Source organism: Mesoplodon bidens (assembly GCF_964165515.1).
Source record: "Mesoplodon bidens genome assembly, chromosome: 14".
Taxonomy (NCBI): domain Eukaryota; kingdom Metazoa; phylum Chordata; class Mammalia; order Artiodactyla; family Ziphiidae; genus Mesoplodon; species Mesoplodon bidens.
In genome coordinates, this window is record NC_138170.1 from 60116071 (window position 1) to 60143062 (window position 26992).

The 26992-nt window shown below is 40.1% G+C and overlaps 1 protein-coding gene across 2 annotated transcripts in view; it reads left to right on the forward strand.

Annotated features, from left to right (window-relative positions):
- The window catches only part of FEZ2 (fasciculation and elongation protein zeta 2), a 55090-nt gene that overhangs the window by 8134 nt on the left and 19964 nt on the right, over nucleotides 1-26992 (forward strand). For both annotated transcript variants that reach the window (XM_081253961.1, XM_081253962.1), the window contains exons 3-5: nucleotides 4001-4117; nucleotides 7081-7222; nucleotides 8515-8783. In XM_081253961.1, the coding sequence (XP_081110087.1) occupies nucleotides 4001-4117; nucleotides 7081-7222; nucleotides 8515-8783 (528 nt within the window). The remainder of the gene's footprint in view (nucleotides 1-4000; nucleotides 4118-7080; nucleotides 7223-8514; nucleotides 8784-26992) is intronic.

Here is a 26992-nt window from a genome sequence, read left to right on the forward strand (position 1 = left end):
CTCAAACCCATGTCCCCTGCATTGGCAGGCGGATTCTTAACCACTGCGCCACCAGGGAAGTCCCCTATATGAAATTTTTGACAAAAGGGGAAGAGGTTTCTTTTTGGTTAGGATGAGAAAAACAGGAAACCGTAGTTCCCTAGATTTGTTTTTAATTTTTTTTTCATTGATGTTTAAGATGGCACACTTCTAAATTTGATGGGTCTTTTCTAGAGTAAGGCAACTGGTACATTCCAAGTTCTTACATGGGCACATTTTTTCCATTTGAGGCAGCTTCAGTTTTATAGAGGGAAACAGAACCATGGCTCTGTATCTAAACCTGGCATAGGAAGGAGTGATGGGAATGCTTGGCAAAGAGGCACATTGATGCCGAATGGGAGCGTGAATGATGATACCCATGACAGCCAAGGTTAGTTTTCAAAGCCCGAAGGGGATTCCAGCCCTTAGCATATGCCATCTCTGTGGGGAATGGGCTTGGCTCCCTCTCTGGAAAGATGGTCTGGGATCATTATTTCTGTTGTCATGGAAATTTATTCTAATGGCTTATTGGTATCACTCATGTGTTTTGGCAATAACTGTAAACCTGTTCTAAATCCAGTGCCATTCTTGATCATGCTTATGTGATAGAATGCTTCTAAATCATTTTGCCTTGGGAACATCTCCTGTGCTGTGTTTTTCCTTCTATCATGAGGATTTCTTCAGGGACAGGGACTTTGTTTAATGCACCTTTTTATCTTCAAGAGTAGAAATAGAAGATAATAATGCCTTCCTTAGGAGTAATTTTAAAATGAAAATTTTCACTTGTCTATAAGGGGGAATAATAAGACAAAACTATGGTCCTCAAGTCACAACATAGAGTTGTGATTTTGGGGGAGGGTGTTGAAGTTTTAGGATCAGTGAATGTAATTGTTAGGTACTCTGCATCATCGTACACCCTCGTGTGGCACTTTTCATCTCCACTTCTACTATCTTGAAATCAAACATCCTCTCTCATCAAGAGCCAAGTCTCTTGACCTTTCTCCTTTCTTATTAACAGGATAACTGTCTAGTTTAAAAAAGTGAGCTAAAGCTATAGGACTTAACATGAAAAAGCAGCCTCTGCCCTACTTACCTCATAATCTTTGATTTCCATTTACCTGAGGCAACCACTTTTAACTACTTCAACTGTTTGGTCCAGCAGATAACATTCTCCTATCATTTTACTTGATTTTATTCAACTTTAGACTTTATTCATTTACTTTCTACCCAGAGGATGATGGTTTAGCACTCTCAAAGTCTTCCCTCTAGCCCTCCAACCACAACCCTCACAAAAACTTTTGCTTCTGTCATCTTCCCAATATAATTATGTCAAAAATTTTGGTTATATTAACCTTCATAATTCATATTGACCTTTCTTTTAAAAATTAATTAATTTATTTATTTTTGGCTGTGTTGGGTCTTTGTTGCTGCACGTGGGCTTTCTCTAGTTGAGGCGAGTGGGGGCTACTCTTCGTTGCGGTGTGCGGGCTTCTCCTTGCAGTGGCTTCTCTATTGTGGAGCATGGGCTCTAGGCACACGGGCTTCAGTGGTTGTGGCACGAGGGCTCAGTAGTTGTGGCTCATGGGCTTAGTTGCGCCGCAGCATGTGGGATCTTCCCGGACCAGGGCTTGAACCCGTGTCCCTTGCATTGGCAAGTGGATTCTTAACCACTGAACCACCAGGGAAGCCCTATATTGACTATATAAATGTTCACATTTAAGTACATTTTATGATTGCATGTCCTCTTTTTTTTGTTTTTTTGTTTGTTTTTCTTAAGGTAGTAATAATTGCCTTTTTGTGGTTATCATTAGCTCACAAATTCAACCTCAACAGAGCCATAAAAGTCATTTTAGTAAGTGAAACACACTAGGTAATCTGTCAGGCTTTCTTTCTCTTTTTCTTTCATGCTTTTCTTGATTCCTTCTGCAGTAACAATTCTAATCTGAACTGGCTACTCTCCAGTTTAGCACCACAGTCATCATTCTGGGATCTTTATTTCACTGTCATTATAAGAATTCCCTTCACCTCTTTCTTGTGTTAGATCCTATGTCTGCTTCTTTTTTGGTTGTCCTCCTGGTTTTAATGGAACATACTCTGCGTGGCTTTCTGAGAAAGGGTACCTGAGAGGTAAATTCTTTGAGAAATTGAATGTCTGAAAATCTCTTTATTCTACCCCCCTACCGAATTGTTAGTTTAGCTGGCTATAGGATTCTAGGGTGGGATTTATTGAAACATGGAAATTGCATTGATTTTTTAAGTCTCTGTTGTTGCTGTTGAGCATTCAAATGATGTGTTGATTTCTTATCCTTTTAATGTGATGGTTTTTTCTCTCTGGAAGCTTTTAGGGTTTTTTTTCTTCCCCCACACAGCTTTTTGAAATTTCATATGTTGAAGGCCATGTCCAGGCCTTTCCTAGCCTGATGGTGCAGTGAGAAATCAAATGTGGAGGTGTGTCATCACCATGGTGCAGCATGGCATTGCAGTGTGTGGTAGCAGATAGAGCTGGAGTGCTGATGTGAGTCCTCCCCCAGCCTAATGTTATGAAAGGCAGCACGTGAGTGTTTTTCTTTGCACTTCTCACCTGCAGGTTTCTTATTCTGTGGGGTGTGTTCACCATTAAACTTCAGACCTGTGAGGAGCTAGGGAGGCAGTAGGGACCTACATCCATCCAACTGTATCTTCACTGTTTATATATATCCTCTGTACTGGTAAATAATTTTCCCAGGTAAAACATATATTTTTAAAATTATGTGCTATCTGCTAGAACTACATGGTTGCTTCTTACATAGTTCCTAGTTGCCCATTTGTTCTTTGGGAACTCAGTGTGCCACTCCTTCTGATGAATAGAGTTCTAATTTGTTCTGTTCATCGTCTGAATGGTCATGTCATGATGGATAGATGATCACTTGTCCATTTTAATCTGCTGGGTTTTCCAGGTCAGGCCTTTATAGTTAGTAAAGGTGAGGTCATTATTATAGGGGCTGTTGATATTCATGTGGGCAGGTTAAGAGACACCATATGAGGTAGACATGGTGCAATACCCTGGTGGTGGCAACAGCAAGCAGCCCTTTAGCACCCTTAGGCAGGAAGAGAGGTAAGGAGAGGGAGAAGTTACCGGAACCTGGGGAGAGTAGCTATGGGGGAGAGGTCAGCTTGACAGGAGCTGCAGCCTTTGGAATCTGGTAGGGAGGGAGACAGCAGAATAAATGCCCAGCCCTTCCCCTCCGGCCTTCCAGTCTCCTGCTAGTGTCTACCAGTGTGTTAACCCACCTGGAAGCCAGAAGTCAAGGGCATCCTTTGATGTAGCCCATAAAGGTCAGCCTCCGGGGGCACGACTGGGGAGAAAAACGGTAGTAAGGCAAAGAGAAAATCTCCAGCATAGTTGGGTTTAAAGATATTTTTGGAACCTAGAAGTACTCTTTTTTGGAAGAAGAGATAGATATTCAACTGGAAGGGCTCAGTATGATCCTCGTGGACAGTTCCCATCTGCCAGGGAGTTGATTACTTATCTTTTGCTCTGTTAAAGTTAGTTACTTGCAAACTAACTTCTGTGTTTTCTTTGGAATTTTTACATATACTAATCTTCCTATTAGATCATTAATTAAATAACATTTGCCCCTGTCTCCGGCCCCCCCCCCCACCATTTGCTATAATTCCCTACAAATTGCTATCGACCACCATATATTTTTGTACTTCCTAGACACTCTTCCCCTTGGAATAAATAGCTAAGTGTGTGTCCGTTTGGGCAAGAGGGGGTATATGCAGCACCTTACTTTCGTATTTATTCTACATTCCTCTCATTTCTGTTTGGGATGACCATGCAAGCACCTCACACACTGCCTGGTACAGAGCAGCGGTAATAACACCTGCCTTTTGAAGCTCTCAGCAGATGCTTCCCTCTGCAGCCTCCTTTACCCAGATGCTTCGACTTCGTTGTGATCAGAACGTCCTCCTCTTAACAGTGGGTAGTTTTTGTTTTTAGACGAGTGACAGCTTGCTCTTTGATACCTCAGACGATGAGGAGCTGAGAGAACAGCTGGATATGCATTCAATCATCGTCTCCTGCGTTAACGACGAGCCCCTCTTCACGGCAGACCAGGTACAAAGGAGAATCCCATCCATCAAGGGAAGGGATCCTCGGCTGAAAAACGATTTCTTATTGTGGCCATAAGTGATGGGGTGTTGGAATTTACTTATTTCTATTGTATTTTCTGGTAATACAGGCTTAACAGTTTTCTCCTGAGGAAAGAAGAAAGTATATGTAATCTGAAGCAGTTAGATTATGTTCCTTGGGAAGATTTTTCAATATATGCAATTTTCCGAGATAAGCATTGTTAAAACAGTACAGCGGGTTACTTTAAAAGAGGGTTATTGCTTACACTGGAATCAGAAAAAATCCTGTGAATTTTCTTCTTTTTTACATTTAACCAGACATGGGCAAACTATATCTGTGCAGAAATTATCTAGTTTCTCTAAAACCTATGTAGAAATCATTAGCACTTATTATAAGTCTTTATTGTGTACCCAGGAAAGAAGTGAGCATTAATCCTGTGGAATGCTCTAATAATGTCAACCCTGTATTCATTTAAAACCAGTTGAATCAGCTTTCTCATTTTCTGAATACTCTTCCCACTTCTGCTGTATTGTCAAACTGTGGTGCAAGAGTTTCTTCCTGAAGTCAAGTGTTCCACGGCTACTGGAACTGTGAGTTCTACCACACTGTATTTTTAGGCTGGAAAGACAAGGCCGGTAAAGAGAGATATTGTGGCAAGACTGGGAGGAGTATGTTAAAAATGTGTCATTTTGATGCTCCTTAGTCATATTTGTGCTTGGATTGTCTGAAGCTTGGAAAGAGCATGGTGCTTAAAAAACAAGTTAGTAAATTAGAGGGCTGAGTGCGGTACAGCCTGATATTCCAGGGAAAGTTCACTGTCTCCTCTGTACTCTGCCTGAAAACCATAAACTATCTCTGCTTTTAAGACTGAGAGAGGACTTCCCTGGTGGTGCAGTGGTTAAGAATCCGCCTGCCAATGTAGGGGACACGGGTTTGAGCCCTGGTCTGGGAAGATCCCACATGCCGCGGAGCAACTAAGCCCGCGAGCCACAACTACTGAGCCCATGATCCATAGTGAAGCCCGCGTGCCTAGAGCCTGTGCTCCACAACAAGAGAAGCCAACGCAACGAGAAGCCTGCGCACCGCAACGAAGAGTAGCCCCCGCTCGCCACAACTAGAGAAGGTCTGCGCACAGCAACGAAGACCCAACGCAGCCATAAATAAGTAAATAAATTAAAAAAAAAAAAAAAAGGACGGAGAGAAACAGATTCTGTAGCCTCTTTCAGTGTCTCATTTTCCTGTTTAAAATTCCTATTTTGGAAACTCTTCTTACTAATTAGCATAATCCCCACTCGCTCAGGTTTACCTGTTTTTCCTTAGTACTAAGTGTTATACGTTAGGCTCGATGATTCATATTGTTTTTTTTGTTTGTTTGTTTTTGTTTTTTTTGCGGTACATGGGCCTCTCACTGTTGTGGCCTCTCCTGTTGCGGAGCACAGGCTCTGGACGCGCAGGCTCAGCGGCCATGGCTCACGGGCCTAGCCGCTCCGCGGCATGTGGGACCCTCCTGGACCGGGGCATGAACCCGTGTGCCCTGCATCGGCAGGCGGACTCTCAACCACTGCGCCACCAGGGAACCCCCATACTGTATTTTTTTAAATAGTTTTTTTGAAACTCTTAGGTCCATTTTTTAAAAAAAAATTATTTTTATTTTTATTGAAGTATAGTTGATTTACAATATTGTGTTAGTTTCAGGTATACAGCAAAGTGATTTGTTTATATATGTATGTATATATCTGTATCTTTAGATTCTTTTCCACTATAATTTATTACAATATATTCAATATAGTTCCCTGTGCTGTACAGTAAATCCTTGTTTATCTAGTTTATATATATGGTAGTGTGCATCTGTTAATCCCATACTCCTAATTTATCCCTCCCCCTCCCCTTCCCCTTTGGTAACCATAAGTTTGTATTCTGTGTCTGTGAGTCTGTTTGTTTTGTAAATAAGTTCATTTGTACTATTTTTTAGATTCCACATATGAGTGATATCATATAATATTTGTCTTTCTCTGACTGACTTCACTTAATGTGATAATCTCCAAGTCCATCCATGTTACTGCAAATGGCATTATTTCATTCTTTTTTTATGGCTGAGTAATATTCCATTGTATATATATACCACATCTTCTTTACCCATTTATCTGTTGATGGGCACTTAGGTTGCTTCCGTGTTTTGGCTATTGTAAATAGCCAATTTTCACTGAGTTCTGTATCCTTCTCAACTTTTGGAATTTGGAACAGGACAAGAAACTGCTCCAAGATTTGAGCAACACAGCATATGACAGTGGATCATTGTTTTGAAAGCAGATATATTTCTGAAATTTTCCTGCTTTCGCATAGCTTTTTTTTCCTCTTTAAACTTCTACATTTAAAGTAATTATTAAATATACCTTTATTTTCCATTGAATTAATATATGAAATTCTTTTCCTGCTGTTAAAGGAAAATTTTGCTACCATAGAGGTAATTTCTTGCTTTACATATAAATTTTTTTACACTGTTGTATTTTTTAAATTTTATGTCAATTTTATTAAATAGCTTTAGATTGAGCACTTGGATGTGGTATATGGTAAATCTTCTGTCACTTGCTTTCTTTTAACTATAACTATGATCTGGTTCTGGCATGTCTGAAGTATATTATATGTGTGTTTGTAGCACCATTTCTCAGACATTACAAGATCTGATAGGGCCTCCTGGATCCTGATGGACATATTAAATCATATTTTGTTTATTTTTGTGTTTAGTGTATTGTAACTTTTTTTTTTTGATAAACCATGTGTACTCTTACAGTCAATTTTTGTTATTGAGAACGCTGACTCCTGCACACTGTTGGTTAATGGAGACTTTAGTGTACTTCTGCTGTGGTTGCTTCAGATGAGTGCCATGTTACAGGTGGGTCATTTTCCCTATGTGTATTTAATTAACAGTGGTTTGTATATTTTGGAAGGTGATTGAAGAAATCGAAGAAATGATGCAGGAGTCACCAGACCCAGAAGATGATGAAACACCCACCCAGTCAGATCGGCTTTCAGTGCTTTCCCAGGAAATTCAAACTCTTAAGAGGTCTAGTACAAGCAGTTATGAAGAGAGTAAGAAGCCTGACTTAAATCAGTACTCTTTGTGCTTTTGTATACCTCAGCCATGTAGTGGGACCATCTCCAGAAGTCTTTGGCTCTCACAGCCTGGGTTATATACCCTTCCCCTGCCTTCCAGTGATACTCAGGGCATATATTCATCGTTGTTCAGGGACTGTGTCATACTCACCTTTGAATACTGTATTTGTCTGCTTGGGCTGCTGTAACAAAGTATCACAGGCTGGGCGACTTAAACCGCAGAAATTTGTTTCTTACAGTTCTGGAGGCTAGAAGTCCGAGAGCAAGGTGTTAAGCAGGTCTCATTTCTTCTGAGGCCTCTTCCTTCTGTGCTCACATGGACTTTCCTATGTGTATCTGTGTCCTAATCTTCTCATTTTTAAGGGCATCAGTCACGTTGGATTAGGGCCCACCCTAATGGTTTCATTTTAACTTAATTATCTCTTTGAAGACCCTATCTCCAAATACAGTCATATTCTGAGGTACTGAGGGTTAGAACTTCAATGATGTCCTCTCACATAAAGGGAAGTGCTGAGAAAAAACTGAAAGGGGGTTTCAGGGAATATTCTTCCCTTCATCTTCCCAGTTCTCAGTAAAACTCACACATTGGGGCATCTGTGTTTAAATATACATTTAGCTTAACACAACATTGTAAAGCAACTATACTCCAGGACTTCCCTGGTGGTCAGTGGTTAAGACTCCGCCTTTCAATGCAGGGGTTGCGAATTCGATCCCTGGTCAGGGAACTAAGATCCCATATGCTGCGCGGTGCGACAAAAAAACAAAGAAAGTGCATCTATACTCCAATGAAAATTAATAAAAAATATGTATTTAGCTTAATTCTTTCAAATTGCCTTCTCCTCTCTTCAGAAGTGTCCCAGAGCCCTGCTAAGTTGCTTGTGATTTCTTGTCAGCAGGTATTTTCTGTACCCCTCCTCTGCTTTTGTGTTTGTTCTTTTTCTTTTACAAGCTTATTTAGTCTTGACTGAACTACTATTCATGGAATGATTGATTTTTTTTAACATCTTTTTTGGAGTATAATTGCTTTACTGATTTTTAGACAAGTAAAAAAATTTTGTTATACTTTTCTTCTCAGCCATTTGAGAAGTAACTTTGCCCACCTACCTCTACTCAGACCTGCCCACCAGAAGTTTGAGGAGTCTGAGAAGATCATGAACAATTTAATTACTTAGAATATGATTTTTTGCTCTTTGGCATTAAACACCTTGTTGTGCTGCCTTGAAACATTTTGGTCTTAGTGTCTGCTGTGCTTTGCTTTTTGGTCATAGGAGTGAAAAGGCTGTCCGTATCTGAATTAAATGAACTGCTGGAAGAAATCGAGACGGCCATCAAGGAGTACTCTGAAGAGCTGGTGCAGCAGCTGGCCCTGCGAGATGAACTGGAGTTTGAAAAGGAAGTGAAGAACAGCTTTATTTCAGTTCTCATTGAAGTGCAGAACAAACAGAAAGAGCACAAAGAAACAGCCAAAAAGAAAAAGAAACTCAAGAACAGCAGCTCTCAGAATGGGAAGAACGAGAGGAGTCACCTGCCTGGCACAGTAAGTGATGTTTTGCGCGTAGCATCGCACACTGCAAACGGCTTCAGTGGTCATTCCAGTGCTCCGGGCCAGCAGAGGCAGGCAGGGCCGTGCATACAGGAGTAGGGGTGCTTCTCACCAGAGAGCTAAAGAGATTCTGTTCAAGAATGCCACTGAGCTCTGCTCCTCCAGAAAGGTGTTTTCTTGGTGAGGGTATAATGGTTATCCGGGTAATTCAGTGCTGAAATATTTAGGAGGGAGGTAAGTGGAAGGAAGAGGAGGAATAAAGGAGAATGTTTGAAAGAAAAGAAGCGTTAGCAGGTGACCATTTCAATACATCAGAGTGTTAATAGGGGTGCTTTATGTTCGGCTGGTGGGCAAATGAATGGTATTGCTTTCTTGTTTTTGCGTATGTCTTGTGAGTTGTATAGTAGAAAAAAAAAGGGGTGCTTTTAGAGGTAGCTGAACTGTGCTGAGCCTAAAAGCATAGGTTGACTTGTAAACCATTTCCTCCTGATTTATGAGTGAAGTAGGAATGTGAGGATGTTAGAGGCAGTTACATGACATCGGCCATTTGGCCTAGTATTTGGCAGACTAGAATATTGCTGACTGGTGAAAACAACTTTAGGAAATTTGGATCTTTGACTCTTGGTATGAAGTTTTTTGTTTTCTGCTTTTCATTTTTCTTAAGGTGTCCTATTAACTTCACTTGATTAAATTTCATTATAAACATTAACTGTTAAATATTTGAGATGCATTTCCTTATTGGTCTTATGGCCATTTCATTATTCTTTGATCAGTTGAGACCTTGTACCTTGTCACCTTTATCTTGTTTGTATGTGAAGAAGTGTTGGTTTTATTTTTAGAGTAAAATAAAAGGAGAGAACCCCCCCCCTTTTTTTTTTTGGTAAGAACACTGGGATTTTAATTTTGTAAACCACATATTCGAGTGCTCAGTAATAGAATGTTGCCTGTAGAGAATTGGGGCCTGGACTGAGAACTTGTCTCTGCCCAAATGCAATATCACACACTACTACCAAGAGCTAACAACAGGTCTGTCCAAATGCTAAGACCAGGGACTTCAAAATCTCCATCTTGAGCCTTATAGGACTTCAGGGCAGTAAAAACTTTATCTTTCAGAGGTGGAGGGGCCTGACAGAGGCTTTGAAACCTGCTGAACAACTCCTCCCAGGGCACATCCTGGGACTCAGTTCCAATCCAAAGGCCTTTCTGAAGGTTGTAGTGCAGTTGTCGACCCCAGTCTGTTAGCAGACCCCAGATAGACCCAGGAGAGCTCTGGATGGGCAAAGGGATTCATTTTTCTAAAGGGAGTGTACTTTTTAAATTCATAATATTGGTAATGGTAATGGTAATGCAGATCATTACAGACTGGCTGTTATATGGTTTGCAATTATAAAAGTTCTGTCTTTGACTAAGTCTTGATTCACTTTTTCCTAAAGAATACTTACCAGAGAAATAGATCTCATTAATCCGACTCTGATGGAATTGAGGAAAGAGAGTGCAGTTCTGGGGTGCTGAGCCACCAATGAGAGTTAATACAAACAAAAAGAATCTTACCATTTAGCCCATTCATTATGCTGTTTTTGGCCTATGAGTCAATGCACATTTTCTTAGTGTAATGTCATTTGTACATAGAAAAGACAGTTTATAAACTGACTTTGCAAAAGTTGCCAGATATGTGGAACAAAATATTTTTTAGAAATGGTAGTATTGGTTGAAAAGCATTTAGTCACTTCTAGTGACTACAATGAAAAAAACAGACAACACCCACCAAACAAAAAAAACCCCACCAAAACATGCAAAAACCAAAACATTTGTTTGAATATACAGTCCTGGAAAGTTTGCTTTAAAATATTAGGGACAATATTTTGTATCTCAGATTTTTAAAAAAATTGTACCCTTTAAATTGCCCTATTATGCAAGTGTGATTAAATAAAATGCTTAGTTAAAAAGTCATAGCATGGTTGGTAATTTCTGCCTATCTGCTTTTAGGGATTACATGTAAATCCTCCATTTATTCATGTTAACACTTGGCTGAGGAAAATAAATGTATCCCTAGAGACATTTAAGGGCTTCTTTTTCTAACTCGTGTATAAAAAGGGTTAGAGTGGATTCATTGTGTAATTTTTACATGGCATTTATATTGAGAAATGGATTTGACAGGGCAACATTTAGGTCTTATTTGAACCTTTATTAGTCTTGAAATAGATTCATAGGAACAGTAAAAATTTTTTTCACAGTATTTGGACTTGTGAAGTTGCTTCTTGAGTTCTGATCTGCTATTTGTGTCAAAACCTTTAATCAGGGTAGTAATGGCATGGCTAAACTTGTAATACTAGTTCCCTCCTCCTTTCTGATGCCTGAAATGATGGCAAAAGACCATTCCATTTGTGACACAAGGAGCCTGAAACCTATGATTCTGAAAATAGTGGTTGGTGGCTCAAAAGAACCTTAAAGTGAAATGGCCAGTTGGCTAAACAGATTCCAAGGTAACTTCCTTTCCAGACCTTTTGTATAATATACAGTTTTGGCAAGGCCTGATCTCTGTGAGTTAGCTATCATCAGTGATACTAATTTCTAAGAATTGGTGATATCGTGCCTTACCTGTTTGCCAATAATATTGGTCACTTTTTTCTTTCTACCTTAGATATGTTTTATTAGCAGGACTTGTACTTTTTCCTTAAGCATGGAATAGCTTCTTGCCATTTTTCCTTAGCATATTTCTTTGAAACAAAACATCAATTTGTAGTTGGTATCACACTTTATCCATCATTGCTAGCTTCTCTTAGGTCCAGAGATACTGTAATGAAATATCTGTGTGTGAATAGAACAGAGTTAAACTCTTTAGGTGTTCATTTTGGAGACATACTTTGTTTGAAACATTTGCTGCAGTGAGAAAAAAATTTAGGGGGCTTAGGGATGTTATTTATAAATATTAAATAAAATACTGAGTATTATAAAAGTGAAATGTTGATTTGTTTTAATTTTTCAAGTAATCTGTTGTATGTTGGATAAGATAAAGCTATTCATTAAATACTTTCAGAGTGTCTTTCTTGTGCCAGACACTGAAGATACAGTGGTGAATAAAATAGGCAAGGCCCCGGGCCTCTTGGAGCTTACATTCTAATGAGGGATACAGGCACTAAACAAAGAAAAGAATGAATAGACAGCGTAACTTCAGGTAGTAATAAATGCCACAGAGAAAACGAAAGGCTTGGTAAGGTTATTAGCAGTGCTGTGGGGAGCTGTTTTCGAAGGGGTGGTCACTGTGTCACTGCCCCTCCTGATTGGCAGGGCAGGCTGTTCTTGCCCTCCCCAATTCTCTGTGTGGAGGGGAGGTTGGAAGAGTAGATCTTCTCCTTGGCAAATGAGACTCAACAGATTCAAAAACTTTCTCTCTCCTTTATCCTGTTCAAAATCCAGAGAAACCGGTGGGGAGTAGAGACTGGAATGGCTGAAGGGCACTGTCTGTTAATGGGTTTGATGACCCACATGCACTTCTTTGACCGGACTATGCTGTTTTGGGCCGTGATGCTTCTATTTATGCTACTGCCTTTTCCTAGAGCAGCCCTCCTTCTCCTTTCCTGCTTCCACTGTCCACTTGGGAGGCTTTTTGATTTTTGGGTTTTTTTTTAATTCATTCTTCAAAATCATGGTCAAGCATTGTCTTCCTTTCTTAGAACTTTTCTAGATGACTCTCTCTCCAGTGCAGAATTGACAACTCTCTCCTTTTGGGGTTAGTATTATTCATCTTAACTATTTCTGTTAGTACTGTTATATCATATTGCAATTTTTTGTTTTCATGTCTGTCTCTGTTAGGTTCCCTAAGGATAGAAAATGTAACTTTATTTTCATGGTATACCCAGGTCCCACATTAGGTACTCAATAAATTCCTGATGAATAAATAGTTAAGAAAAGATTTTTTTTTTTTTTTGCAAATCTGTATTTCTACCTTGGATCTTTCTGCCAGGTGCCAAATGTATTGAGGGTGAATTGCACAGTGATTAAGAACTTTGGGTTAAGAGCTGTGTTTGAATCATGATCCTGCCACAGGGTACATGCCCCTTTGAATTTTGGAGGGATTAAATGAAATAACGTATGTAAGACTAGCATATATCCTGAGTAAATGCTAGTTACTATATGTCCAGCTGTTTACTAAACATTTCTCCCTGAATATCTTGGGGCATCGAAATTTATCTTATCAGACTAATGTTACCATTTTCCTGAAGGTGAATTTATTCCTATATATTTCTTTTGTCAGTGAAACTAGTCTACTCATTCACCAAAACCAGTGGAGGGCTTCCCTGGTGGCACAGTGGTTGAGAGTCCGCCTGCCGATGCAGGGGATGCGGGTTCGTGCCCTGGTCTGGGAAGATCCCACATGCCGCGCAGCGGCTGGCCCTGTGAGCCATGGCCGCTGAGCCTGCGCGTCCAGAGCTTGTGCTCCGCAATGGGAGAGGCCACAACAGTGAGAGGCCCGCGTACCGCAAAAAAAAAAAAAAAAAAAAAAAACCAGTGGAATTTTTTTTAAAGTTTATTTTATTTTATTTTTTGTTTAGAGGAATAGGTGGATATGTTTTTATTTTTTATTTTTAAATGTTTATTTTTTAATAGGAACAAACTACTTATATTGTCTTTATTCAGAAAGAAAAAGTGAATTACAACACTCAAGGATATCCTTTTCTGCAATACAGTTGACCCTTGAACTAATCAGGGGTTAGGGGCGCCGACACTCTGCTCAGACAAAAAATCAAAACCAGTGGAATTTTTAGGTCAAAGAATATACGGTTTTAAACAGCAGTCTTTTCAAATTGTCCTACATAAACGTTACCCAGTAACAGCACAAGTAACTGGCCATTTCTCCAAACCTCCAACTTAGCATGGATATTATTAACCTTCTCATATATACTGATCTGATAGGCAAATAAGGTTTTGATCTATTGACTGTTTGTATTCTTTTGTGCGTTGCCTATTATATCACATTTGAGTGGTTTTTCCTATTTATTTATGAGGGTGCACATACTTCTTATGTCCTAGTACTATATTCTACTGTAGTCATTTGCTTAAATCTCTCCTTAGAAAAAAGTGCAGCTTTCCCAAAGGCTCATTCACATTGTTTCCCCAGCACCTCACCTAATTTTTCACTTAATGCATGTTTGTTAAATTGAAACTTCACTATAAAGGAGATGGAATCCCAGAGGATTTGTGGTATTTGAATTATTATTGTTCTGTCAGAGATTTTTTTTCTTGGCCAGTCTTCTGTTTATATCAAATAGATTCACAGGTCACTGAATTTCAGTGACAGTTCACATGAGTAGAAGAACAAGTTGAAGTACATCAGTTATCTTTAAACTGGTAATTTAACAAATTAAAGTAATTTGGTAGTGGTTGTCATCTGGAGTTATCTGAAGTTGTAAAGACATTAGTATTTACCTGCCTAACATCATACCTTACTTAGTAAGCTTATAAGGATGAAAATAGACGTACTTCCTCCTTTAGAATCCAATGTTTGTAAATTAATGTGTAAGTCTTCTTATTTGAAGTCTAGGATTGAAAAGATGGGAATGTATAGTATCTTTTCTGTTGTCCATATTATATTGAACTTTCAAGAGAGAGTTCTAGTGTGTTGCTCTCACCACCAGCAAAAATGTATAATTCCTTCAATCTAACCTGAAGTTTATTCTGAAAACTTCTGGGGTATTAGCAGTCAGTGACTCCATTGTAAAAAGAATCATATTATCCTAATTTATTGCTTTTGGGGGTTGGAGAGAGAACTGCTTAAGGATGAGGAGGAGCTAGGGCTTGGATGATAGATGCTCCTTCTTGTATATATTTTTCTTTCACAGATGCATTGCTCCATCTGTCTTTATGACTCACGTAGCTCATATTCTGACTAATAGTCAATCTATTTTGTTTCTCTTTTACATGCAAAAATGCCCCAGTAATATTTTTTCATTTAATCTTGACCAAAGCTGACTTTAAGGTAAGAGAAATTTATTTTTGTTTAGACAGCTACTATTAGATTGTTCTGAAGTTGTTCTAATTTATGCTAGCAATAAGCCTGGAAGGAATTGTTCTGGCACAACTATTTGAATTTGGTGCTTTTTAAAATAATAAGGACCTGGCTTTTTGTTGTTGTTGTGCCTTCTTTTCAACTTGGAATTTTAAATTTCACATTTGCTAAGATGATTTAGCCCAGGGATTGGCAAAGCAAACTACTGCCTGAGGGCCAAATCAACCCTCTGCCTGTTTTATAAATAAAGTTTTATTGGAATACAGCTATGTCATTTCATTTACATGTGGTCTATGACTGCTTTGGTGTTACAAGGACAGAGTTTAATAGTTGTGACAGAGACTATGTGGGCTGCAAATCTAAAATATCTACTACCTAGCCCTTTATAGAAAAGTTTGCCAACCCCTGATTTAGACTAAAATTTGATAAAATTAAAAATTAGAAGAAAAAACATGTAAACTCCATTTAAGCGAGTTTGTGTAGATAAAGAGATCACTATATTGTGACTAAAATTTATTATAAAACGTAGCCTTGTTTTATCCTAAGAGTGTGTTGAGTTACTCCTTTGCTCAGGGCCCCTCCAGCTGCCTGAGTTGTGCCCGCAGATGGTGACCATCCATCTCCAAGTCACATGCCACAGGCACCCCACCTAGCGACAGCCCTTTGTGCTGTGTGTGTCAGATGCCCAGTACGCTGGGTGAAGAGAGTCAGCAGGTAACCCAGTTGTCCCCAGATTGCGGGCAAATGAAAAAAATAAAAATGTTGGCAGTGCTCCGGGCACATTGTATGTATACACAGTGATAAAAGGTAGTTTAAAGAAGGCAGAGGAGAAGGGAGAAAAGGGCTGTGTCCTCCCCTTTTCTAAGTAGTGGTAGTTGAGAGGATAAAGTCTGCCCTGTATACATACTTGAATGTAAATACTAACACATTTTCAACAATAATTTGTTGGTGATCTTTGATAGTATTTCTCTGCATTTATTTATTTCAAAGAATATTCCTAAATATTAGTGTTAGGCATAAAATAGAAAGTCATTGTAGGGTGGAGAGAAACTGAGTCATGTCATGTTTATTGTTTTTTTTTTTCCTTTTTCATACCAACTGCTTTTTTTTTTTTTTTTTTTTTTTTTTGTGGTACGCGGGCCTCTCACTGCTGTGGCCTCTCCCGCCGCGGAGCACAGGCTCCGGACGCGCAGGCCCAGCGGCCATGGCTCACGGGCCCAGCCGCTCCGCGGCACATGGGATCCCCCCAGACCGGGGCACGAACCCGCATCCCCTGCATCGGCAGGCGGACTCTCAACCACTGCGCCACCAGGGAGGCCCCCAACTGCTTTTTTTTAACATCTTTTTTTTTTACATTTTTATTGGAGTATAATTGCTTTACAATGGTGTGTTAGTTTCTGCTTTATAGCAAAGTGAATCAGTTATACATACACATATGTTCCCATATCTCTTCCCTCTTGCATCTCCCTCCCTCCCACCCTCCTTATCCCACCCCTCTAGGTGGTCACAAAGCACCGAGCTGATCTCCCTGTGCTATGCGGCTGCTTCCCACTAGCTATCTATTTTATGTTTGGTGGTGTATATATATCCATGCGACTCTCTCACTTTGTCACAGCTTACCCTTCCCCCTCCCCATATTCTCAAGTCCATTCTCTAGTAGGTCTGTGTCTTTATTCCTGTCTTACACCTAGGTTCTTCATGACATTTTTTTTTCTTAAATTCCATATATATGTGTTAGCATATGGTATTTTGTCTTTCTCTTTCTGACTTATTTCACTCTGTATGACAGACTCTAGGTCCATCCACCTCATTACAAATAGCTCAGTTTCGTTTCTTTGTATGGCTGAGTAATATTCCATTGTATATATGTGCCACATCTTCTTTATCCATTCATCCAATGATGGACACTTAGGTTGTTTCCATCTCCTGGCTATTGTAAATAGAGCTGCAATGAACATTTTGGTACATGACTCTTTTTGAATTATGGTTTTGTCAGGGTATATGCCCAGTAGTGGGATTGCTGGGTCATATGGTAGTTCTATTTGTAGTTTTTTAAGGAACCTCCATACTGTTTTCCACAGTGGCTGTACCAATTCACATTCCCACCAGCAGTGCAAGAGTGTTCCCTTTTCTCCACACCCTCTCCAGCATTTATTGTTTCTAGATTTTTTGATGATGGCCATTCTGACTGGTGTGAGATGATATCTCATTGTAGTTTTGATTTGCATTTCTCTAATGATTAATGATGTTGAGCATTCTTTCATGTGTTTGCTGGAAGTCTGTATATCTTCTTTGGAGAAATGTCTATTCAGGTCTTCTGCCCATTTTTGGATTGGGTTGTTTGTTTTTTTGTTATTGAGCTGCATGAGCTGCTTGTAAATTTTGGAGATTAATCCTTTGTCAGTTGCTTCATTTGCAAATATTTTCTCCCATTCTGAGGGTTGTCTTTTGGTCTTGTTTATGGTTTCCTTTGCTGTGCAAAAGCTTTGAAGTTTCATTAGGTCCCATTTGTTTATTTTTGTTTTTATTTCCATTTCTCTAGGAGGTGGGTCCAAAAGGATCTTGCTGTGATTTATGTCATAGAGTGTTCTGCCTATGTTTTCCTCTAAGAGTTTGATAGTTTCTGGCCTTACATTTAGGTCTTTAATCCATTTTGAGTTTATTTTTGTGTATGGTGTTAGGGAGTGATCTAATCTCATACTTTTACATGTACCTGTCCAGTTTTCCCAGCACCACTTATTGAAGAGGCTGTCCTTTCTCCACTATACATTTCTGCCTCCTTTATCAAAGATAAGGTGACCATATGTGTGTGGGTTTATCTCTGGGCTTTCTATCCTGTTCCATTGATCTATATTTCTGTTTTTGTGCAAGTACCGTACTGTCTTGATTACTGTAGCTTTGCAGTATAGTCTGAAGTCAGGGAGCCTGATTCCTCCAGCTCTGTTTTTCATCCTCAAGATTGCTTTGGCTATTCGGGGTCTTTTGTGTTTCCATACAAATTGTGAAATTTTTTGTTCTAGTTCTGTGACAAATGCCATTGGTAGTTTGATAGGGATTGCATTGAATCTGTAGCTTGCTTTGGGTAGTAGAGTCATTTTCACAGTGTTGATTCTTCCAATCCAAGAACATGGTGTATCTCTCCATCTATTTGTATCATTTTTAATTTCTGTCATCAGTGTCTTATATAATTTTCTGCATACAGGTCTTCTGTCTCCTTAGGTAGGTTTATTCCTCGATATTTTATTCTTTTTGTTGCAGTGATAAATGGGAGTGTTTTCTTGATTTCACTTTCAGATTTTTCATCATTAGTGTATAGGAATGTCAGAGATTTCTGTGCATTAATTTTGTATCCTGCTACTTTACCAAATTCATTGATTAGCTCTAGTAGTTTTCTGGTAGCATCTTTAGGATTCTCTACGTATATTATCATGTCATCTGCAAATAGTGACAGCTTTATTTCTTTTCCGATTTGGATTCCTTTTATTTCCTTTTCTTCTCTGATTGCTGTGGCTAAAACTTCCAAAACTATGTTGAATAAGAGTGGTGAGAGTGGGCAACCTTGTCTTGTTCCTGATCTTAGTGGAAATGCTTTCAGTTTTTCACCATTGAGGACGATGTTGGCTGTGGGTTTGTCATATATGGCGTTTATTATGTTGAGGAAAGTTCCCTCTATGCCTACTTTCTGAAGGGTTTTTATCATAAATGGGTGTTGAATTTTGTCGAAAGCTTTCTCTGCATCTATTGAGATGACCATACGGTTTTTCTCCTTCAGTTTGTTAATATGGTGTATCACATTGATTGATTTGCGTATATGAAGAATCCTTGCATTCCTGGAATAAACCCCACTTGATCATGGTGTATGATCCTTTTAATGTGCTGTTGGATTCTGTTTCCTAGTATTTTGTTGAGGATATTTGCATCTATGTTCATCAGTGACATGGGCCTATAGTTTTCTTTCTTTGTGACATCCTTGTCTGATTTTGGTATCAGGGTGATGGTGGCCTCGTAGAATGAGTTTGGGAGTGTTCCTCCCTCTGCTATGTTTTGGAAGAGTTTGAGAAGGATAGATGTTAACTCTTCTCTAAATGTTTGATAGAATTCGCCTGTGAAGCCATCTGGTCCTGGGCTTTTGTTTGTTGGAAGAGTTTTAATCACAGTTTCAATGTCAGTGCTTGTGATTGGTCTGTTCATATTTTCTATTTCTTCCTGGTTCAGTCTTGGCAGGTTGTGCATTTCTAAGAATTTGTCCATTTCTTCCAGGTTGTCCATTTTATTGTCATAGAGTTGCTTGTAGTAATCTCTCATGATCTTTTATATTTCTGCAGTGTCAGTTGTTACTTCTCCTTTTTCATTTCTAATTCTATTGATTTGAGTCTTCTCCCTTTTTTTCTTGATGAGTCTGGCTAATGGTTTATCAATTTTGTTTATCTTCTCAAAGAACCAGCTTTTAGTTTTATTGATCTTTGCTATCGTTTCCTTCATTTCTTTTTCATTTATTTCTGATCTGATCTTTATGATTTCTTTCCTTCTTCAAACTTTGGGGGTTTTTTTGTTCTTGTTTCTCTAATTGCTTTAGGTGCAAGGTTAGGTTGTTTATTCGAGATGTTTCCTGTTTCTTAAGGTAACATTGTATTGCTATAAACTTCCCTCTTAGAACTGCTTTTGCTGCATCCCATAGGTTTTGGTTTGTTGTGGCTCCATTGTCATTTGTGTCTAGGTAGTTTTTGATTTCCTCTTTGATTTCTTCAGTGATCACTTCGTTATTAAGTAGTGTATTGTTTAGCCTGCATGTGTTTCTATTTTTTACAGATCTTTCCCTGTAATTGATATGTAGTCTCATAGCATTGTGGTCTGAAAAGATACTTGATACAATTTCAATTTTCTTAAATTTACCAAGGCTTGATTTGTGACCCAAGATATGCTCTATCCTGGAGAATGTTCCATGAGCACTTGAGAAAAATGTGTATTCTGTTGTTTTCGGATGGAATGTCCTCTAAATATCAATTAAGTCCATCTTGTTTAATATATCATTTAAAGCTTGTGTTTCCTTATTTATTTTCATTTTGGATGATCTGTCCATTGGTGAAAGTGGGGTGTTAAAGTCCCCTACTATGAGTGTGTTACTGTCGATTTCCCCTTTTATGGCTGTTAGTATTTGCATTATGTATTGAGGTGCTCCTATGTTGGGTGCATAAATATTTAGAATTGTTATATCTTCTTCTTGGATCGATCCCTTGATCATTATATAGTGTCCTTCTTTGTCTCTTCTAATAGTCTTTATTTTAAAGTCTAGTTTGTCTGATATGAGAATTGCTACTCCAGCTTTCTTTTGGTTTCCATTTGCATGGAATATCTTTTTCCATCCCCTCACTTTCAGTCTGTATGTGTCTCTAGGTCTGAAATGGATCTCTTGTAGACAGCATATATATGGGTCTTGTTTTTGTATCCATTCTGCCAGTCTGTGTCTTTTGGTGGGAGCATTTAATCCATTTACATTTAAGGTAATTATTGATATGTATGTTCCTATTACCATTTTCTTAATTGTTTTGGGTTTGTTATTGTAGGTCTTTTCCTTGTCCTGTGTTTCTTGCCTAGAGAAGATCCTTTAGCATTTGTTGTAAAGCTGGTTTGGTGATGCTGAACTCTCTCAGCTTTTGCTTGTCTGTAAAGGTTTTAATTTCTCCATCAAATCTGAATGAGATCCTTGCTGGGTAGAGCAATCTTGGTTGTAGGTTCTTCTCCTTCATCACTTTAAATATGTCCTGCCAGTCCCTTCTGGCTTGCAGAGTTTCTGCTGAAAGGTCAGCTGTTAACCTTATGGGGATTCCCTTGTGTGTTATTTGTTGTTTTTCCCTTGCTGCTTTTAATATGCTTTCTTTGTATTTAATTTTTGACAGTTTGATTAATATGTGTCTTGGCGTGTTTCTCCTTGGATTTATCCTGTATGGGACTCTCTGTGCCTCCTGGAGTTGATTAACTATTTCCTTTCCCATATTAGGGAAGTTTTCAACTATAATCTCTTCAAATATTTTCTCAGTCCCTCTCTTTTTCTCTTCTTCTTCTGGAACCCCTATAATTCGAATGTTGGTGCGTTTAATGTTGTCCCAGAGGTCTCTGAGACTGTCCTCAGTTCTTTTCATTCTTTTTTCTTTCTTCTTCTCTGCATCAGTTATTTACACTATTTTATCTTCCAAGTCACTTATCCGTTCTTCTGCCTCAGTTATTCTGCTATTGATCCCTTCTAGAGTATTTTTAATTTTATTTATTGTGTTGTTCATCGTTGTCTGTTTCATCTTTAGTTCTTCTAGGTCCTTGTTAAATGTTTCTTGCATTTTCTCTATTCTATTTCCAAGATTTTGGATCATCTTTACTATCATTATTCTGAATTCTTTTTAAGGTAGACTGCCTATTTCCTCTTCATTTGTTAGGTCTGGTGGGTTTTTATCTTGCTCCTTCTCCTGCTGTGTGTTTTTCTGTCTTCTCATTTTGCTTATCTTACTGTGTTTGGGGTCTCTTTTTTGCAGGCTGCAGGTTTGTAGTTCCCATTGTTTTTGGTGTCTGTCCCCAGTGGCTAAGGTTGGTTCAGTAGGTTGTGTAGGCTTTCTGGTGGAGGGGACTAGTGCCTGTGTTCTGGTGGATGAGGCTGGATCTTGTCTTTCTGGTAGGCAGGTCCACGTCTGGTGGTGTGTTTTGGGGTGTCTGGACTTATTATGATTTTAGGCAGCATCTCTGTTAGTGGGTGGGGTTGTGTTCCTGTCTTGCTAGTTGTTAGGCATAGGGTGTCCAGCACTGTAGCTTACTGGTCGTTGAGTGAAGCTGGGTGTTGGTGTTGAGATGGAGATCTCTGGGAGATTTTTGCCATTTGATATTACGTGGAGCTGGGAGGTCTCTTGTGGACCAGTGTCCTGAACTTGGCTCTCCCATCTCAGAGGCACAGCACTGACTCCTGGCTGCAGCACCAAGAGCCTTTCATCCACATGGCTCAGAATAAAAGGGAGAAAAAGTAGAAAGAAAGAAAGAGGATAAAATAAAATAAAATAAAGTAAGGTAAAATAAAATAAAGTTATTAAAATAGATTATTAAGAAAAGAAGTTTTTTAAAAGTGAAAAACAAAATCGGACGGATAGAACCCTAGGACAAATGGTGAAAGCAAAGCTATACAGACAAAATCTCACACAGAAGCATACATATACACACTCACAAAAAGAGGAAAAGGGGAAAAAATAATAAATGTTCTCTCAAAGTCCACCTCCTCAATTTGGGATGATTCATTGTCTATTCAGGTATTCCACAGATGCAGGGGTACATCAAGTTGATTGTGGAGATTTAATCTGCTGCTCCTGAGGCTGCTGGGAGAGATTTCCCTTTCTCTTCTTTGTTCGCACAGCTCCCAGGGTTCAGCTTTGGATTTGGCCCCACCTCTGCATGTAGGTTGCCGGAGGGCGTCTGTTCTTCGCTCAGACAGGACGGGGTTAAAGGAGCTGCTGATTCGGGGGCTCTTGCTCACTCAGGCCGGGGGGAGGGAGGGGTAAGGAGTGCGGGGCGAGCCTGCGGCGGCAGAGGCCAGCATGACATTGCACCAGCCTGAGGCACGCCGTGCATTCTCCTGGGGAAGTTGTCCCTGGATCCCAGGACCCTGGCAGTGGCGGGCTGCACGGGCTCCCAGGAAGGGAGGTGTGGAGAGTGACCTGTGCTCGCACACCGGCTTCTTGGTGGTGGCAGCCACAGCCTCAGCGTCTCATGCCCGTCTCTGGGTTCTGCGCTGTTAGTCACGGCTCGCACCTGTCTCTGGAGCTCCTTTAAGCAGCGCTCTTAATCCCCTCTCCTCGAGCACCAGGAAACAAAGAGGGAAGAAAAAGTCTCTTGCCTCTTCAGCAGGTCCAGACTTTTTCCTGGACTCCCTCCCCGCTAGCCATGGTGCAGTAACCCCTTCAGGCTGTGTTCACGCCGCCAACCCCAGTCCTCTCCCTGCCATCCGACCGAAGCCCGAGCCTCAGCTCCCCGACCCCGCCCGCCCTGGCGGGTGAGCAGACAAGGCTCTCGGGCTGGTGAGTGCCGGTCGGCACTGATCCTCTGTGCGGGAATCTCTCTGCTTTGCCCTCCACACCCCTGTTGCTGCGCTCTCCTCCGCGGCTCCGAAGCTTCCCCCCTCCGCCACCCGCAGTCTCCGCCCGCGAAGGGGCTTCTAGTGTGTGGAATCCTTTCCTCCTTCACGGCTCCCTCCCACTGGTGCAGGTCCCGTCCCTATCCTTTTGTCTCTGTTTATTCTTTTTTCTTTTGCCCTACCCAGGTACATGGGGAGTTTCTTGCCTTTTCGGAGGTCTGAGGTCTTCTGCCAGCGTTCAGTAGGTGTTCTGTAGGAGTTGTTCCACAGGTAGATGTATTTCTGATGTATCTGTGGGGAGGAAGGTGATCTCCGCGTCTTACTCTTCTGCCATCTTCCCCCTCCCCTCTGTTTATTGTTTTAATAATTCATATCTATGAATTACGAATTATTTTAGATGTGGAACAAATTTGTTTTTTGAAAGGTAGTATTGCCTAGAGAAATATGTTATCACCAGTTTTTGATATCTTACCATTATCCACTATTCATTTTCTGCAATGGTTTTTTGGTGTTAGAGTGGTAATAATGAGCTTTTATGACTCAGCAGTTACTGTAATAAAAATCAGGAGTCTATGTTTTTTTTTAATTTATCATTTATTTATAAATTTTATTTATTTATTTATTTTTGACTGCGATGGGTCTCTGTTGCTGCGCGTGGGCTTTCTGTAGTTGAGGCAAGCAGGGGCTACTCTTCATAGCAGTGCACGGGCTTCTCACCGTGGTGGCTTCTCTTGTCGCGGAGCACTGGCTCTAGGCACACGGGCTTCAGTAGTTGTGGCACGTGGGCTCTAGAGCACGGGCTCAGTAGTTGTGGCGCACGGGCTTAGTTGCTCTGCGGCATGTGGGATCTTCCCGGACCAGGGTTCGAACCCGTGTCCCCAGCATTGGCAGGCGGATTTTTTTTTTTTTTTTTTTTTTTTTTTTGCGGTATGCGGGCCTCTCACTGTCGTGGCCTCTCCCGCTGTGGAGCACAGCCTCTGGACACGCAGGCCCAGCCGCCATGGCTCACGGGCTCAGCTGCTCCGCGGCATGTGGGATCTTCCCAGACCAGGGCACAAACCCATGTCCCCTGCATGGGCAGGTGGACTCTCAACCACTGCGCCACCAGGGAAGCCCCAGCAGGCAGATTCTTAACCACTGTGCCACCAAGGAAGCCCTGGAGTCTATTCTTGACTCCTTTATGTCTTGGAGAGGTTTGTTAATTATTTGTTAGTCTAATACAAATTCACGTAAAAGCCATAATATGCCAGGAAATTGTGACCTTATTGTATATTTAGAATATCTGTAAGTATCAGAAAAGAGTTTATAAAACTGCCACGGTTAATTGTTTTACTCTAGTTTTATTAGCTTTTAAAATGTTTGCCGGGCTTCCCTGGTGGCGCAGTGGTTTAGTGTCTGCCTGCCGATGCAGGGGACGCGGGTTCGTGCCCCGGTCCGGGAGGATCCCACGTGCCGCCGAGCGGCTGGGCCCGTGAGCCATGGCCGCTGGGCCTGCGCGTCCGGGGCCTGTGCTCCGCGGCGGGAGGGGCCGCGGCAGTGAGAGGCCCGCGTACCGCAAAAAAAAAAAAAAAAAAAAAAAAATTGTTTGCCAATACTTAATTACCATATTAAGATTAAATACATAAAAAATTTAAAAGATCTTCAGATACAAAAAATTAAATTGATGCTAGTTCATTTAACTCCTAACTTTGAAAATCTTCATTCACATCTTTCTGCTTTGAGATTGAACTTATGAATTAGTAGTTCAATATTTAAGACATGTTCCAATATTTATCTGCTTTGGTGTAACTCATATTTTCTAACTTACTTGGATCTTTTTCAAAAAAATATTTTTTTGGTAGAATTTACATTTATAACTGATTTATCATTCACATTAAAATTATTTGATTTGAAGAAGTGTCAAAACAAGCAAGATCAATTTTTACATCTTAGGTAATAGCATACTAATTATTTGAATGTTTTTACTTTTTTTTTTACATTTAGCTATTGCTTTCAATTCTATGCTGTTCTCATGTTTTGTATTTTGATTACTTTAAGAGTTTTAACTAAAACATTAACTACTATTCCATAAACTAATATTTGAAATCATGTCACTCAAACTACTAAAAATGATGTGATGTATAAAGAACAATAATTATGTTTGAATTTTACTTTCTTTTGAACCTCGAGTATAAAGAATATTAATGGAGTGAGAGCATAGATTAGAGTCAGAAATAGATGAAAAAGCATTTCCTAATTGCTTTTCCCAACCTTTTTTTCTGATATTGAGCTTTGATATTGAGATTTTTAAAAGCTTTCCTGGCTAGTTAGAGATCTGTGCCACTGGGATCAGGTGAGGCCTCAGCTTAAGAGAAAAGCTAAGAAAAGTTTGATAGCAGGAATAGTCTGAATTTCCTGACCTCTGGGTTAGTTTGGCTTTTCCCTGTCTTGGACCCTGCTTTCTGTGAAATTAGTTGAGCTTGTGAATATACTGTGCAGAGAATGAGTTGGTATGGTTAAGACCCTGGAAAAGAATGAACAAACCACAACTCTGTATCTGATTCCGTGTTGCTTTTCAGTTTAGGTGGTATTTTCTAGCTCTTTTTATTATTCAGAAAGACCTTGAATTACCTAGAAGTGTTACTTGTTTTCTGTTCAAGCTTTCTGGCTGATTCAGTCTCAGACAGTAGTATCTTTTCCTTGTGTTGTCTTCAGTCCTTTTAACCTAAAGACTATAATCAGGGTGGTTATTTCTCAGTTGCCATTTTATTTATATGAGGAGAACTTGAAATACTGTTGTTTACTGTTTGGGAGAAAAGCAGAAAGGTATGGTTATTTCTGTTTGGGAGTTATGTCCCAAATGTTGGTCTAGCCTTTTGAAGGGAATACATTGCCCAGACATTTTCTGAACATTTATATTTGTTGAACACCCTGCTAAGTGCTTCCTGTGGATTATTTCATTTAATCCTCACAACAGCCTTATAAAGCAGGTATTATTGTTGCTGCCATTTCATAAATGGGTAAACAAAAGCTCAACAGGCCTTAGCTCACAGAACCAGTGTACACTGGAGCGAGGATGTACAGAGTTGTACAGACGTGGGTGCAGGGAACCCATGGCTCTGGGAGTTCTGTGCAGGCGTATTGTGGATGGGCATGGAGGTCTTGGCTTATTTCTTTGTCTTTCGGATTTTTTTTTTTTGCGGTACGCGGTCCTCTCACTGTTGTGGCCTCTCCCATTGCGGAGCACAGGCTCCGGACGCACAGGCTCAGCGGCCATGGCTCACGGGCCCAGCCGCTCCACGGCATGTGGGATCTTCCTGGACCGGGGCACGAACCCATGTCCTCTGCATCGGCAGGCGGACTCCCAACCACTGCGCCACCAGGGAAGCTCCGTCTTTCAGATTTTTATAGATTTTTTTTTCTACTATATCTTCTGTATCTTGTTTACACTTGGTTGTTCCTGGTTTCGTCTGAGGAAAGTTTCCAGAGAATGACTGATTTTGAGACTTTAATACATACTCACGCCAGGGAAGCAAATGGTCGTGAGGCAGTCTTGAGTATTCTCAGTATGAACCATGTGACTGAGGCCCTGAACTCAGTAAACCCCTTCCCCTGTCCTTGCCACGTTACTTTGGCACTTTGTCAGCGGTGAGGGGAACAATAAAGTGCATACTGTAATGCTTAATCATTTTCCTGCTTATAAAAGGGCTCCCATCAAAAACTGCATTCTGAGAAGGGCATTATACAGAGCTATTAACTCCTTCATGAAGATGCGGTGGATAGATTACAAAGTAACTTTAGACTCACAGAATCTTCACAAGCGCTTCGCTTTGAATTTGAACATTTGGATCCTTTACTTCAAATCTAGAAGTGGTGGATTACCTGGAGGCATGATTGGGCTTTCTGACATACTTAATACTGCTGTTATTTTAATTATACTGTAACAACCCTTTATTGAATGTCCTTTGTTTCATACAGCATTCATAACCTTGAGACTTAACTTCTGTCAGTGCTTTGACCTGGCTCTGGCACTGTCACCTTCAGAAATGTTCAACAAAGAAATGCCTCCCTTCTTCCCCCCATCCCACCCCCCCCACTTACAAAATTTAAGCA